The 14,960-nt window shown below is 37.6% G+C and overlaps 1 protein-coding gene across 1 annotated transcript in view; it reads left to right on the forward strand.

Moving 5' to 3' along the window:
- Positions 1-6,254: 6,254 nt before the first annotated feature.
- LOC139699994 (uncharacterized) overlaps positions 6,255-14,960 on the forward strand; it is a 148,475-nt gene continuing 139,769 nt past the window's right edge. Inside the window, exon 1 of the mRNA XM_071598415.1 lies at positions 6,255-6,456. Coding sequence (XP_071454516.1) covers positions 6,271-6,456 — 186 coding nt within the window. The 5' untranslated portion in view covers positions 6,255-6,270. The remainder of the gene's footprint in view (positions 6,457-14,960) is intronic.

Below are 14,960 nucleotides of genomic sequence, written 5' to 3' on the forward strand. Positions count from 1 at the left end.
TCCACTCGTTTGGGTAGCCGTCTTCGACATTTCTCTGTTCCAGCGCCCAACATATTTCCTGGATTTAACATCGAGGTCTCAACAAGACACGTAGCGTCATCCGGTGAAGTCGTCAAAAGGGTGGCGGCGTGGAAGGAAGCCTCGGATGAAATACGTACCACTACATAGATCCCTCTTGAACCCCATGCCCACACCCTTGCAGCGCCTCTGATACCTCCGAGCACAACCGATGTGTCGTGCGGGTAGCTCGTATTCACGGCGCTATGATTTCGCAGTCGTCTTGAGTGCCGCTGGCAGCAGGATTCATTCGCGCGAGGTGAAATCTCGAGCGTTGTTGGAATTGATGAGAGGACGTTAAAAGCGATGCATTCCAAAAATTTCACAGAATTCATAAGTGTTTTCAAAAATTACCGTTTCCTGTCCATTGACCCATTAACGTTTGCTCTGTAGTGCAACTGATTGATCGATAGTGAGTCTCGTGAAACGAACTACCGTTACGGATGCATGGACGCAATTTAACGGGATTAGTCTCCTCCTGGAAGAGTGACGGAGGATGAGGAAAAGGTTACCGCCACGAAGCAGCGAGTAATAAATAATATATTCTCCGCTTTTCTATTACTCGCACTCAATCACATCCCTCTTCAAACCAGTATTCCAATTAGTTTAGTCCGATGATTACCTAAACGTAACTGTGATATGATTCGTGATAAAAAATACTCATGAACAGTTGACTGATTAATCCATATTCATATTTTCAATTTTGGGTTAAAAATTTTAACATGGAAAATTAATTAGTTGTGGAACACTTTTTTAATAACTCTATTACAAGGTTTTACAATATACATGAATTAGGTTTTCATAGGCTTTTTTTGAGATGGTGTCGATTTTGGAAAACTTTATTGTATTAATGAATGGGTATAAAGTTTTCAATGAAATAAGTTAATTTATAATGCATTCATGAAAAGGAGAGTCTTACATGAGTCATCCAAACTAGGAGAAGTTGCCCAGATTCGCAGAAATAGATACTCCATTAACAGAAGTTGGATTGTGTTTACTATTAAATTGTCCTTTTAGATAGGAGAGCTAGTTGAATCAGTCACGTATTGGAGAAGAATAGATAACGCGGTGAACGGCATTCAACAATTAAAATAGCATATTATTACGGAATTCCTCTCTATTAATTTTATATTAGAAGAAATACTGTGGTAATTAATATCCTGGATGAAAGTATTACATAAATCCACAGTGATGTTTCCTTATGAATAAATGCTCCCATCTTAACATCATTAATTCTGATTCTCTTGCTGAGCGCTTTAAGTTAAGTTCATACGTTTTGATGAGTGCTCTCGTGAACTCGGTCAAGCCTAACAAAGAAATATCTTCGTTGTTATAGTTATCATGTGCTCGAATAAAAAAGATCTCTGAAATAATGAAACACATTTGGTTTTTTTTATTTTTGAACAGTAAATTACTGCTGGGGCGAATATCCGGTTGCCAACTGGAACAAAGACGGTTGCCTTCGGCGGTGGAGCGAATTCTTCTATCCCCTGTAATGAGGGCGAACAAAAAAAATTGCTCCTGGAGCTCAGAATTTTGTTTATCACGTGACAAAGCGTCACCTTCCTTCACCAAGACTTCTATTTCAACGGGCGCCTATAGTGTTCTGTGGAATTCTTCAAGCAATGGGGTATGCTAGTCGGATGACTTGACAAGAGAATGCACATGAAAAATGCTGGAGACTGTGAATCGACCTCAGCAGCAGAATTCACTTTGTTGTCATTACTCTAAACCGAATTTCAATCCATCTTTGTAGACACTCACTGCCCTCAGCGCGTCATACAATTCTAAGGAAATGGATCTGGTGGTAACATGTTGATTACCTTTTCGTAAATGGAAATGCGATGCTGTACTTTCCGTAGTTACGTGTGGAGCAGTTTTAATTTGTTATCTAGTACATGTGATCATAATAAATTATTCATACACTCGAATAGTGCGCCTTAAATTTTCTCCAATCAAATTTTCTTGAAATTCGGACAAATATTTTTTGGGAAAAGATTATTGAACGAGAGTAAACATATTTGACTGACTAGTGTACATTCATTTTTGTTAAGCCTTGGCGTGTAGAGATATGCTCATTGCTAGGATTACGATGCATTAAAACATTTAAGGCATCAGAGATATCACGACATCTCCATTATAAAAACATTCCACGGTAAGAAAATGTTTATCTTTACCCTATCCCCAGAAAATGATTAAATATTTAGTACGGTATGAGGTCGTAGCATAAGAAAGGATTTTTTTAAATGCCTGAATCATGATTATGTTTTTCGCACAAACTATACTGTTGTCATAACCAAAATGGTTTTTAGCAATGTCACTTATAGATACCATTCGGTGATAATCTACAACAAATAATTACCAAGAATTCTAGAAATGAATAATTAGTAAAATATCATAAATGTACTCATAATGTATCCTAATAAATATATTTCTATTTTAGAAATAACATTTTGCACTCATTATACATTACAGGCAAACATTCTGGATTTATTTCTACCATACTGAAATTTTTTTACACTCTAACCGTTGTTTAGATCCATGCTGCATCCTTGTCGCTTTCCTTTCAATTCATATATTTTTTTTAATTGCTAACTTCGCAAATGTTAGATGACAAAGTAAATTTAGTGACCTTTAAATAGATATCCGATAGCAAATTCTGCAGTTATATTAGTTATATTGACTATGGGATTAAATTATTATTATTATTACCAAGATAAAGTTTTCCAACCACTAAAAATTATTCTTGGAAATTAACTAACAAATTTTGAACATTTACAATGGTATGATTGAGCTGATGAATTGAATAATTGAAAACCAATTAATAATTTTTTCTAGAAATCCCCCTTTCCTTTTATGTGATCCGGTTCTTTGCTTTCGCATTCTTTTTTAATCCGTTTTGTATTCAGCAATAGTAAGACTAAATGAATGTTAGGTGTTCAAGAGGATAGAAATTTCATTTCTTTTTATCTCTCAACAGCGATCGGGGGGATTATTTTTGGTTTTCAAAGTACAATTCGCATTCACCCACTTCAGTTCCCATCCAAATCTCCGTCCTGGTCTCTTTTTATAAGGGAAGAACACTCCTACATCATTCACAGTGATTTGGATCGTGGTTAGTGGAGAGAAAGGAGGAGGGATTTCAAGTGGCCTTCGACATTAATGAAGCACCGTTTCCTGCAAGTTCGCGCGAAATAATGAACCAACTAACCCACGGTTTCCTTCCAGATGTGTGTGAGTGTAAGGGGTTTGTCTCATGAAATCTTTCTCTGCTTATTAGTTTTCCGCTGCCTCTGGGATTGAAAGGGGATTCGATATTCTCGCGTGCGCGCACCTTATCTACCCATCGAAGTCGCACCCACCGCAGGAGAGTGGAGAAAAAGAAAGGCCCGTGACTATTGGTTTCCAAAAGAGTTCACGTTAATTAACATTGAGCGTTGGGGAGCCGACCGAGGCCGGGAGGAAGCCGGGGATTTCCCTCTCTTCTCACGTAATCGAAATTATGGCCGTACCATCGCATTCCGGACCTTCATTTGTACTTTTTTTCCGACCTAACCCACCCCCCCTCATCCCCCATCTCTCGTCTGCCATCCTCAAAAACCCTTCCCACCCATTCATTTCATCACCTTCACCTTCCACCCCCCCTCCGTCTCTCCCTCCATCCTTTCCCGTCCCCCTCCCAACAAGTCCACAGGATCGCATTAAAGGACTGCTGACCCCTCCCAATTAAATCTGTGAAATACTTGCGCTAACTGAGCGGGAGTCTCTTGCGGGGTTAGGATAGGGAGGAATGAGGCGAGGGTAACGGAAAAGGAGGCTGAGATGGGTCATGGATGATTTCTGCAGAGAAGGGGGTTCGCAAATCGTTATTCCTTTTTTCACCCTTCTTCGACCTCCTATCCCGGAAACCCTAGCATCTCTCTACTTTTTTTTCTCCCTCCCTCTATCTCATCCTCCCTTTTCACACACATACAGACACAGACGCCGCGCGCCATCTTTTTACCTCCCTTCTTCCGCACGTGATGGTGCGAGTCATCCAATCGATGGACTTTATTCTCCGACTTTTATTTCTTTCAGTTTCCTTTCCCATTATTTTTACGGCCTTTAGGAAAGGATTAGGTTGGAGCACAATTACATTCCCACATGAAACCTATTGGTGGCCTTTCTATTCCTTTTCCCGCTAAAACCCTTCATGCCCTGAGTCATGCCCTACCGCTTCCCCAAACCGCGTTTCCCTTCCACTCCTCATCCCTGCGTTAACTCTTTTCCTCCTCCTACTGATTTTATCCCCCCCTGAGGCTCGTAGTCCCTGCGCCTTCTCCCCTTCACTCATTCCTCCCTACCGATCACACTCGTTCCCGCTCGGCCCTGCTAACACTACATACTATATCCTCCACCATGTTCCCCATTCGAAATTCGAGCTCACACGTCTGATTTTTTTTCATTTTTTTTAACGAAAAGTTCTCCTTTCAATCCTTTATTCCTACCTTATACCTATTTCCTTTTCTTTTAAATCCCGAATCTTGTTCGGATGGTTTCGGGAAACGCGAGTTACGGGCGGAGCGTTGAGAGAGTATGTGTGTGTGTGTGTGTTTGGAGAATAGGGGTGGGTAGATTTCGAGTCAAGGATTCGCCTCCTAAGTGATTTTTAATTTGCTCATCCTATGCGAACACACTCACCTCCCCCACCACCCTCCTCCCCTTTGAATATCGCTTGAGGCTCGTTTTCCATTTCTTAATGAGGTTTTCCAGCCGGGACGCTTCCGAAGAAACTGTGGGCGAGCTATTTCGTTGCCATTAGTATTGGCGGGGAGCCACGTCGGCGGGATTTCCAACGGTTGGGATTATCAAGTTTCACTCCGTTGCCACCGCGGTGTCTAATTCTCGTTCTCTTCTTCAATCACGCCATTCGATGGAATGCACTTATGACACTGGATTCCGCGTCCATGCGTAGATATGTTCGGTATGATTTTTTTTCTTCTTAATGATCGTAGTGGCTCGAGTACCCATGATTTTTAGCGCCGCGGCTTCCCACGTCCAGGGTGAAGAGACCTGAGATCTTTAAAAGTAATCTCATACCAAAACTTTGGAGTCACGTTGCACAAACATGGTGTACGATAGCCTGAAAAATTGGTAAAACCCGTGAGAAAAACGGAGAGTTTACTGGGAGTTCTGAAGTATTATTTTAGTAAGGCACGGTCCATGCTTACCACTTCAAGCCGCAAAATAAGACAAAAATGCCACTTTAATCCTCCACAATATTTCCGTGTTAACGTATGCTTCTTCCCGGGTCTATTTTATAGTTAATAACTAATATTTTGTTGCTTAATTTACGTTAGCTTTGTGGTTAACCAGTTTTTCTATTAGAAGAAGCACGCAGTTTTGCTCATCCACTGTTGTGTTAACTACAATTTATTTTTATGCTTCTGCGAGTGATTTTCAAGTTTCCTGTGAATTGACTAGGTCAGTAAATTCACTCAAACTGTGCTTTATTCATCAATATTAGCAGCCTTGTATTTACTTGAAAAATTGTAAAGAAATAGCAGGCTTGGTCGTGAATTGACCGTACCCTGCTAATTATCAATTATTAGGGTACTGCCTTACTAATTCTTAATCTTGAATGAAAATTATTCCGAGATTTGACTTGGCTCTGAATTCTTAATTTTCAGTTCAATACTTCCAAGTGTTAAATATTTGTAGATTTGTCATTCATATTTTACCCTACTCATTCTCCATTTTCGTCAACATGTCCTGACTTTTATCTTACAGAACAACAGTTTAATTGATCGTCCATTCTTAAATTAATTTATTTATTTCATATTTGTAAACATCTTCTGTCTCAATCAAAGCTTTGTTCCGTTTACCCTGTTTCAAAATCGAAATCCCGGAATCCTTTTAACTCAAATTCCTAAACTACCATCGAATAAAATTATAAAGCCGTCAAATACGTCCTAGCGGAGGGTAATAAATATCGTTTTCACTTTTTTAGCCTCTTTAAAGTATGGTTGTGCAACTCCGCTGGCTTTGTCATTGCCTTTGGAATCTTCTGGATTTGGTTTCTGTTTTCCTGGCATAAACGGAGGCGTTAGACTCCCATTATGGATCGATGCGAGAAGCATATTGGTTTTGGGGGACTTTTTGGAGGTTATTTTTTAAATTCCCGGCAATAATTCCCGTCCCATTGTTTCCTCAGGTGCCCCGGGGATTCGGCTGATGGAGGTCAGGATCCCGATGCACACGGTGCGGGACCAGAACGCCCGATTGGAATGTCACTTCGACCTGGAAGGAGAAGCCCTTTACTCCGTCAAGTGGTACAAGGACGGCAACGAGTTCTACCGATACGTCCCTCGGGACATGCCGCCAGCTCAGGTCTTCCCCTTGCCGGGAGTCACCGTGGACGTGAGTACCGAACGGCCGATGAGACGCCCCCCCCCAACCTCATTCCCACGACGCTCCCCCCAAACCAGGTACCACCACGATCTCGACCCTCGTCCCCTCCTAAGCGCACACACATACGGACCATTGACTTCCGTATAATACGTGCGCTTTATGCAGCCGGCACGTTCATGCCTTCCCTCCCTACCTCCGCTCCCTCTCTCACTCTTTTCCACCTCACCTCTCCAGTCACGGTGGGAAATCGAAACCCATGGCTCCCGGAAGAGAAGGGGAATAAAATGCATGCCCTCCGAGGGGATTTCCACGCTGGCCTCTTTTTTCTTCTTTTGAACGATTACGAACAATGCAATCACATCACGTCGTCTCCCCAACTCCCAATAACCCCCCATAGTTGAGGGTCGCAACGTTGGCGGAATTAACTTTCCGGAAGCTTGCCCAAGTTGCTTTTTGGTCTATAAATTTGTCATTAAGAAATTAATATTTAGCTCTCCAGACCGTGGAAGCATGTTTTTAATCGAATCTAATCTAATTGCCAAAGTAATGTGATCGTATGAGGTAGCTTAATTTTGAAAGATGCAGTTTCCCTATGAAAGCAATTACATTGATAAAACGTTTCGAAAGAACGAATGATGGTAATTTTAATTCCTGGGACCCAAAATATATGCAAATAACATAACTTATAAATAAATATAAATATATATATATATATATATATATATATATATATATATATATATTATAGAACGAGTTTGGTTTGACGACGACCTTATTACCATCTATATTCTGAGATCATGATTTCCTTTTCTGATATTGATTTATTCTTAAATTTATATTAATCTATAGTATTAAATATTGGACACGCATCAGTAATTGCCTTTAATCCTCCAAATAAATATGTATTAAATAAATAGAAATTATCCCTATTTATTTGTATAACTCAGCATAGTAAAATGCTCCGATTGTAAAATTCAATTTCATAATTTATGTAAGCGGTTGCAAACTTGTTTTAAAATTATTTAAATGGAGCCATAAGGACAACAAGGAATTAAGTGCCTTATTTCCATCGTTGGACGATATTTAAAATTCGCAACTTGTTCACAATATCTTTATTCATTCTCATGATGCTACACATGTATTTCTTCATGGATTTCGGGCGGAAACGGTATGCATTTTGATTTTTAGAAAATACGAAATAATACTGATTTTTTCTTCTTTCATATCTAGTAGTCCGCCTATGTGTCTAAATTATGGTTTGAATGCGTAGCATAATCAAAAAATACGTGCCTCACTATCTCCGAGGATTGAAAAAATATCGTAAGGAGACCCATCCATTTCAATCAATTACCCAAATTATTCGCGGAAATTTCCTTCATATATCAGTGCAATCAATGAAGATTGATTGCAGTGATACGAGTCGGGGAGATTTGGAGAATAACTTAGTTGGCCGTAAACCCACGAAGTGTTGATCGATGATGACGCGATCAAGTGCGTCATGTCTTTTTCAACGGTATACGCTTAAACCAAAATCATTCAAAATGTGCGTCAGCTTAAAATAACCAATTTCAGAAATTAAAACTTCAAAATCATTCAAATTGTGCATCAGCTTAATATAACCAATTTCATAAATTAAAACTTCCTTTTTCATATAAATTAGTTTGGATGACTTCAGTTTCATATTTTTATCGATAATTTAATGCATTTATTTGTCTTAAATCAGAGCTCATTGAAGCCTATGAGTGTTTTGTATAATTTTGATATGTTTTCGAGTATTTTCTCTTCAAGTGTGATATGTGTGTGGTATAATAAAGTCTTCCCTGAATAACAATTAATGCTCATATGCTCTCAATATATTTATTTTGTACTTAAAATAAGAATAGAAGCCTATTATGAATCATAGAATGAAAATAAAATGTATTATCTTTATCTTCGACCCTACACTTCACTTAAAACAGTATTTTGCTTAAATTATTTCCTACTTTGAACTATTCTGCATTTTCGGGTTTCACCGCATCGTTGTACTTAAAAATAAGAATAGAAGGTCTTCGACCTGAAGATGCCGAATGCAACTTCGGCGAAACTGTTGTCTGAATCAAACAACGACGCGGTGAAACCCGACAATGCAGAATACTTCAAACCACCGCCGCGAAAACCTACGCAGCCATATATTTCCTACTTTATTTAGAGGCACCATTGGAAACTGCACATCTTGCTGATTCATGTTAGTGCATGAAGTCGATTCAGTTAGATGGATATTTTTAAGGTAATTTTATAGTGAATAGGTAAATATCCCTTTTGAATACTTAATTCAAAATCAGAGTTAAATAAAAAAATTATTGGAAAAAACGTGTAAAAAAAGTGCCATCATCATCGCAGGAGGCTGTCATACCTAGCAGTGTTTGTCTAAAATGGCTCCACAATTCATCATTTTTGATGATTCTGATGACTCTTCCGATTTTCTTTAAATTCCAGCCTTTTTCATTCAATCCTTTTCATATAGTTCCATATAGTTCGCGGATGAAAGTCGTTACGTTTTTAATCGTAGATAAAATAGTGAAAATATTTTATTTTGGACTTAATTAAAAATCAGTGATGTACTTATCAATGTAAGACGTACAAATTTGTAAATTATATTTCAGGTCAAGTTTTGTAGAACCTATAGGCACTTTAAAAGGATATAAGCAAAGGAATAAAGACTTTTAAAATAGTAGATGAAAGAATCGTAAGGAATTTAACGCAATTTAAGCTTGAAGGAAAAAAATAGTCCACTTCTTTGAGAAACAGTCGCAAATGGTTGATGGTGAAACCTTACTCCGCGTTCTACTTGCGCAAAATAGTTCTCTTTTATTTCCATTTTTACTCCATTATTCACTGCCTTCTCACCTTAACGCATGAGATTTTTATATTCCGCAGTGATTCAAACTCATTTTTCAAGTGAATTTGAACTAGAAACGTAGCTCCTCCACGTGACTGTCTGAATAAGAAAGATGCCAATGCGACTGCTTTTTAGAATCCCAAATGGATACAAGATAGCATTCCAAAGATAGTATTCTGCATTGACCGACTCTCTCCCTCCCTTTCGAACAATGTATTTCCTCAGTAATATGAGTCATGTCTAGTGTCGACCACGTTTATGCCTTAATACATTTTACTCTACCTTGTCCTTTGTGTAAATTGGGAAAGATGTACTTCACCCGGATTAAACCTTGCAATACTCAGCAATACTATATTACATTCCTTCCATTTTTGATAACTACTTTAAATATGAATGAAATTCGCACCATTTACCTCAACGTCTATTGGCTGAATTTTAAATATATTTGTTTGAAATAATTTATTCTTGGCTGTTCAAGAAAGGAATTTAATATTGCATCTATCTAATGTGACCTTTTTCTAATTAAGAAAAGAGGGATTTTATCTCCTCGTATGATTGTATTCTCCACAATTAGATAAGGGGTTTTTTAAAAAAGATTGTCTTCCAGAAAAATATATTTTTATTTTAAATTTTAAATTCGTTTGGGATATGAATACAGAGGATATTCGTATTTCATTCAAACTCAAAGTAAATAGCATGTACCGTTTTATATTTAAATTAGTTGAACAAATTTTCTGGTAGATGTTGCACTTTAATGAAGATTTGTATTAATTAGTTATTTAATAATTTATTTAAATAAATATTTCAATGTAACAACCATGTACAACAATTAAAAAAAACCTCTTAATTATGTATTTTAAGACGTAAACGTGTGCTGTATTAAGCATTAATTTTTGACATTGCTATAAATATTCAAATCTATTTGCCTATATTTTACATTCTTTCTTAGCTAAAAGCTAAGGTAGATGTGAGGATGAAATGCTTTCACAGGACGGTTGCAGTTCTGAAGTGGTTATTTACTGCTTAGTATAGCATTACTGGAGGGATTCATGAACTAGTGAATCGATAATTCTTCTTGAATGTCAATTTGAAGTTATTACGAATTAAAAGTAGAGCGTTACTTGCGCTATTCTATCATGTAATAAAGAAAATACAAAATGAATGGGCGTAATTCAATTGGAAAGACCGAATCTAAAAATCACCAAAAAATAAAAGCTTACCGAGTTAATACTTTCATGATGAAAGTAGACAAGTTATTATTTGGGAATTTTCATAAATATTTAAAACGATGAAAATTTCGTGAAATTATGTTATTAAACTTCTTCATTCTAACGCCTCATTTATCTTATACAGGGATTTATTAAACCTATTTATTGAACAGAAATATGATTTGCGTGCTTATAGTGTTCCGAAATGCCTCATTTATGCGATTGTACGTTCACGTATGTGTGTGTTTTTTTATTAGGGAACTGTTGTAACTACGTTCTTAGTAAAGAGGACGGATGGTCAGCTTACTTGGAAGCAATAATCCCTCATCTCGTTCTGCCTTCATCCTCCTCAATTCACTATTACAACATCTTACTATGAAGCACATCCACGTCCCAAAACTGAGACCGTTGGACGTATGCAACAGCAGATGTTTGCGTGGGTGCATAGTTTGCTTTGATTGCGGTTGCGGCGTTTGTATCGATTCCACTCTCGTCCACCCGTTTCCCTCCGCCAACCCTCCAAAAACCGTCCCTCCCTCTTCTCCCCTCCTCTTTTCCCCAGCCCCCTACCAGCGTCCCCTCAACCCCAACCGAGCCAACACACAATCCCTTTCGCTCCCAAAATTCACTCCCACAATAGGTCCTTTCTTATTCCACCCCCGCCCCCGCACACCCTCCCCTCCCGCCCCCTAAGCCCACCCCCCCTCCCCGCTTTCCCCCGTCGTCGCTGTCGTCCACCAACTCCCACCGACTCTGCGTCTGTTCCAGTGAGCGGAATGTCCGGTTTAATTGTCCAATCCCTAATCGGTGGTTCGTGTCCCTGACCGGAGATCGTCACCGTAGTGAGTCGGTAATGGCGAGTTCACGTATGTACACGCACTTCAGACTGTTGTAGACTTAGAACAGCCAATCAGTTTCGGGGAAAATATTACTACAATGGGGGTAGGAAAATAGCATTTAAAATAGGGGCGAAACTTTGTTATTTTGCAGGACGAAACATGGCACATGCTGTATATGTATGTATGAACTTTTTTCATAAAAATATTTTTTCAAATTCTGTAAAGGAGAATGTTGGGTGAGGTAAAGGTTGGTAAATATTAGGCACGTTGGATGGAATTAAGGAAGTCAGAAGCTATGGGGAATTTTAACATGGTTTACGGTAGTGTTTAGTTTTTAAACTATCTCTTTTCGTGCTAGGCAGGGTAGAAGCACCATATCGAAGAGCCCACTAAAAACATGCCTTTAAAGTATTCATATACTTTTGTTAATCTAATAATATTTCACCATGCCTGGTGAATCTTCAAGTTTAAATTCTGACAATAATACAGGAGGGACATAAAGATGCGTGATTTAATGTACCAATCAATTACTTAGAAGATTACCCTGCTGAAGGAGAATCAATAAACTATGGATTTTGGTGACGAAATATTATTTATTTTTTAAAATATATATCTACCTCTCAAAAACATTGGCATTGCAAACTGAACGCGGAAAATTCGCGTATTAAACAAAACATCAAACTATCGAGAGACTGCTGATTTCGTAGCCTTTGATAGTGTTGACACTTCCCAAGCCACGACATTGTTTTTTTTTAAGTTCAAATATCCTAGTAAAGATTTCAGCCTTTGTGTCTGGAGCTATTTAATCTTAAGTGAATACTGCCAGGTATTTTCAACGATTCTTTTGATACTCTTCTAATGCATCTGCCTATAACTTACATCCGATGCAGTTGATGACATCACCACCTCGTAAGTGCGTATGTCTGATCGGGGAAAAGCGTATGTTTCCGACCCCGGAGATATGGACTTGCGAAATCCTCTTCCTTTTTGCTTCCGAATTAACCGCCTCCTACGCACATGCAAAACTTCTCAAACTCGTTTATGTGAACGCACATTCTGTAATTGCTCTGCAACTTGACAAATCAAATCTTCCTTTTTTCGTGAGAGTACCATACCCGTATGATCGTATACAATATTATCAAAATATAGCACCTCGAATATTTCCTTACCTGTGATATGTTTTGTAGGAAAGAAACAGCTTACACAGCCTACATGTTATTTTTGTGCGTATAGAATTCATTTATTGAGCATGAATTTGTTCTTGGGGAGACTATGATACTGAGGGAAACGTTTTTGCTTCGTGAAGGTGAATAGCAACATGAATTTAAAATATATTACTCTCTATGACCATTACACTTCAGTTAATTAATTGATTAATTAGTTTTCATCAAATCTTATTTTCAACCCATAAAAAATATAGCTATTAAATGCTTACATGAACTCTACAATAAATAATCCTGGCGACCGTGTTAGATCAAATTTTTGGAAGATTGTAATATTGATAACATAGATCTTAATTTGCTCCGCTCTGCTATATGGTCTGGTAAACAGTCACGCGTAGCCTCATTGAAGAAAATTACCACAAGGATGCATGCTCGTCGACATGATTACAATTCAATCCTCAACAGTCGAGTTAGTTACCTAGCGCACTTGCTAAGAAAGGCTTGCGCAGGTAATGAGGCTTGTTTAACGTAACTTGTGATGTAGTGTGAAGTCATTGGTATTAATTTCTCAATAAATTATATAAGATGATTTTTTAATAATACGAATTATGTTTTATGGACTGAATGATAATGCACATACCAGTAGTTATAAAATATTAGCAATCGTTTCAAAATTCTTTCAAGTCAATCAGTTAGGTAAGGAATGGTTAATATGTTTTGTCAATATTTTTCGTATATGTTCTCAAATGTTAATCACTATTAATAGTTTTAATACTGTTCGCAATGATACTAGGTATTTACCTTGCGTACTAATCCTGTAAGCTATCAGATTTTTTTATGGTTTTTGAAATGTTTTACCAATAGTTTGATTCTTGTCTTCACCTATATTTCTAGTTTTGTCGGCTCATTAATCAAACAAAATACCAAGGCAGTTGGAATGTCTCATGCATGGCTCTTATAATGGTGAGTTGACAGGAGCATAATTTTATGCAGTAAAATGTAAGAAAAAGAAGAGAGTAATTTTTAATATGGGTCGTAGATTTTTGTCTGGAAAACAGGCTTTAGTATGAAGAAGAATTTCTTTATTAGTTATTGTACCGTTTTAGGTACCGTTTCAAATTATCATATCATATATATATATATATACACACACACGCAGACATATATATATATATATATATATATATATATATATATATATACACACACACGCAGACATATATATATATATATATATATATATATATATATATATATATATATATATATATATATATATATATGGGTGGCCCAATCATTCAAACCTCCCGGGCTGAACCAAGCCCACTGAATGCATCAATTGGCTGCCTACATATCCCCCCCACCCCCTTGTTCATTTCCTATTGGTCCCTTTACCTCTCCTTCCCCCACCTCTCCCCCGCACATCCTCTCCGCTCTTCCCCGAGAACGCCATTCTGAAGACGACAGCCGTGCTGTCGAAACATAAAATAACAAATTGTGAGTGTCCTTTCTTTGTGTCTCTATATTCTAAAAATCTACATCTGTGTTTTTATATATTTGTGTGTCGCCGATGAGCGTTCCATTTCGAAGATATTTTGTATATATATATATATATATATATATATATATATATATATATATATATATATATATATATATACGCACACACGCAGAGTTTTCTAGTATGATATAGTTAGAGAAAACTTATTTCATTTTTTTAGATGATATATAGCAGCTGAAATTTGGCGCAACTCTAAATACATAAATCTTTAGACAAACTCTGTTTTCCCCAGTTTCGAATTTTATTAAAATTATCATCATAAATTACTTCTTTAGAATGCAGTCCGTCACGCAACCGTTCGGTTAACAAATGAGGCACTGTACATGATAGATGAAACTGCATTCCAGACCTGGAAGCCCACGGCAGGGACGTATTTCATAAGTTAATGAAATGTGATTGTCTAAACATTTACGTCATTTACAAAGTTGGAAGACTGTGTGCGTGCCCTGTAAAATTCCACATGTCATTTTATGCGTTGATATTTAGGGTGAGAGAGTTGGAGGCGAGGGGAAGGGTGCTCAAAGGGTCAGAGTCGTGGGAATTGATATCATAGCCGGCAGTGGTGCCCAAGGAGTTTTCAACTCCGGGAAGGGGTTTGGAAGAAAATGCAATGGAGGAATGGAGCCTAAATGGCAGAAAAAAGATATTAAAAAAGTCGTTTCAGAATTGCATTGTGCCCGATTATACTTTTCGGGAGTATTTTATTTTTACACTTGCTAATTTCCCGAGATCGTGGTCAAGTGGGTGATGTAAAATTCAATTATTTTCAAGTGAATTGGATAAATACCACGTGACTTGGAACTTTGACCACTTTATTTATTCCTCCACTCATCAATATGATAAACAAATAATGATTAGAAAAGA

The sequence above is a fragment of the Hetaerina americana genome, unplaced genomic scaffold (assembly GCF_022747635.1).
Source record: "Hetaerina americana unplaced genomic scaffold, ioHetAmer1.1.p SCAF_10, whole genome shotgun sequence".
Lineage (NCBI taxonomy): Eukaryota > Metazoa > Arthropoda > Insecta > Odonata > Calopterygidae > Hetaerina > Hetaerina americana.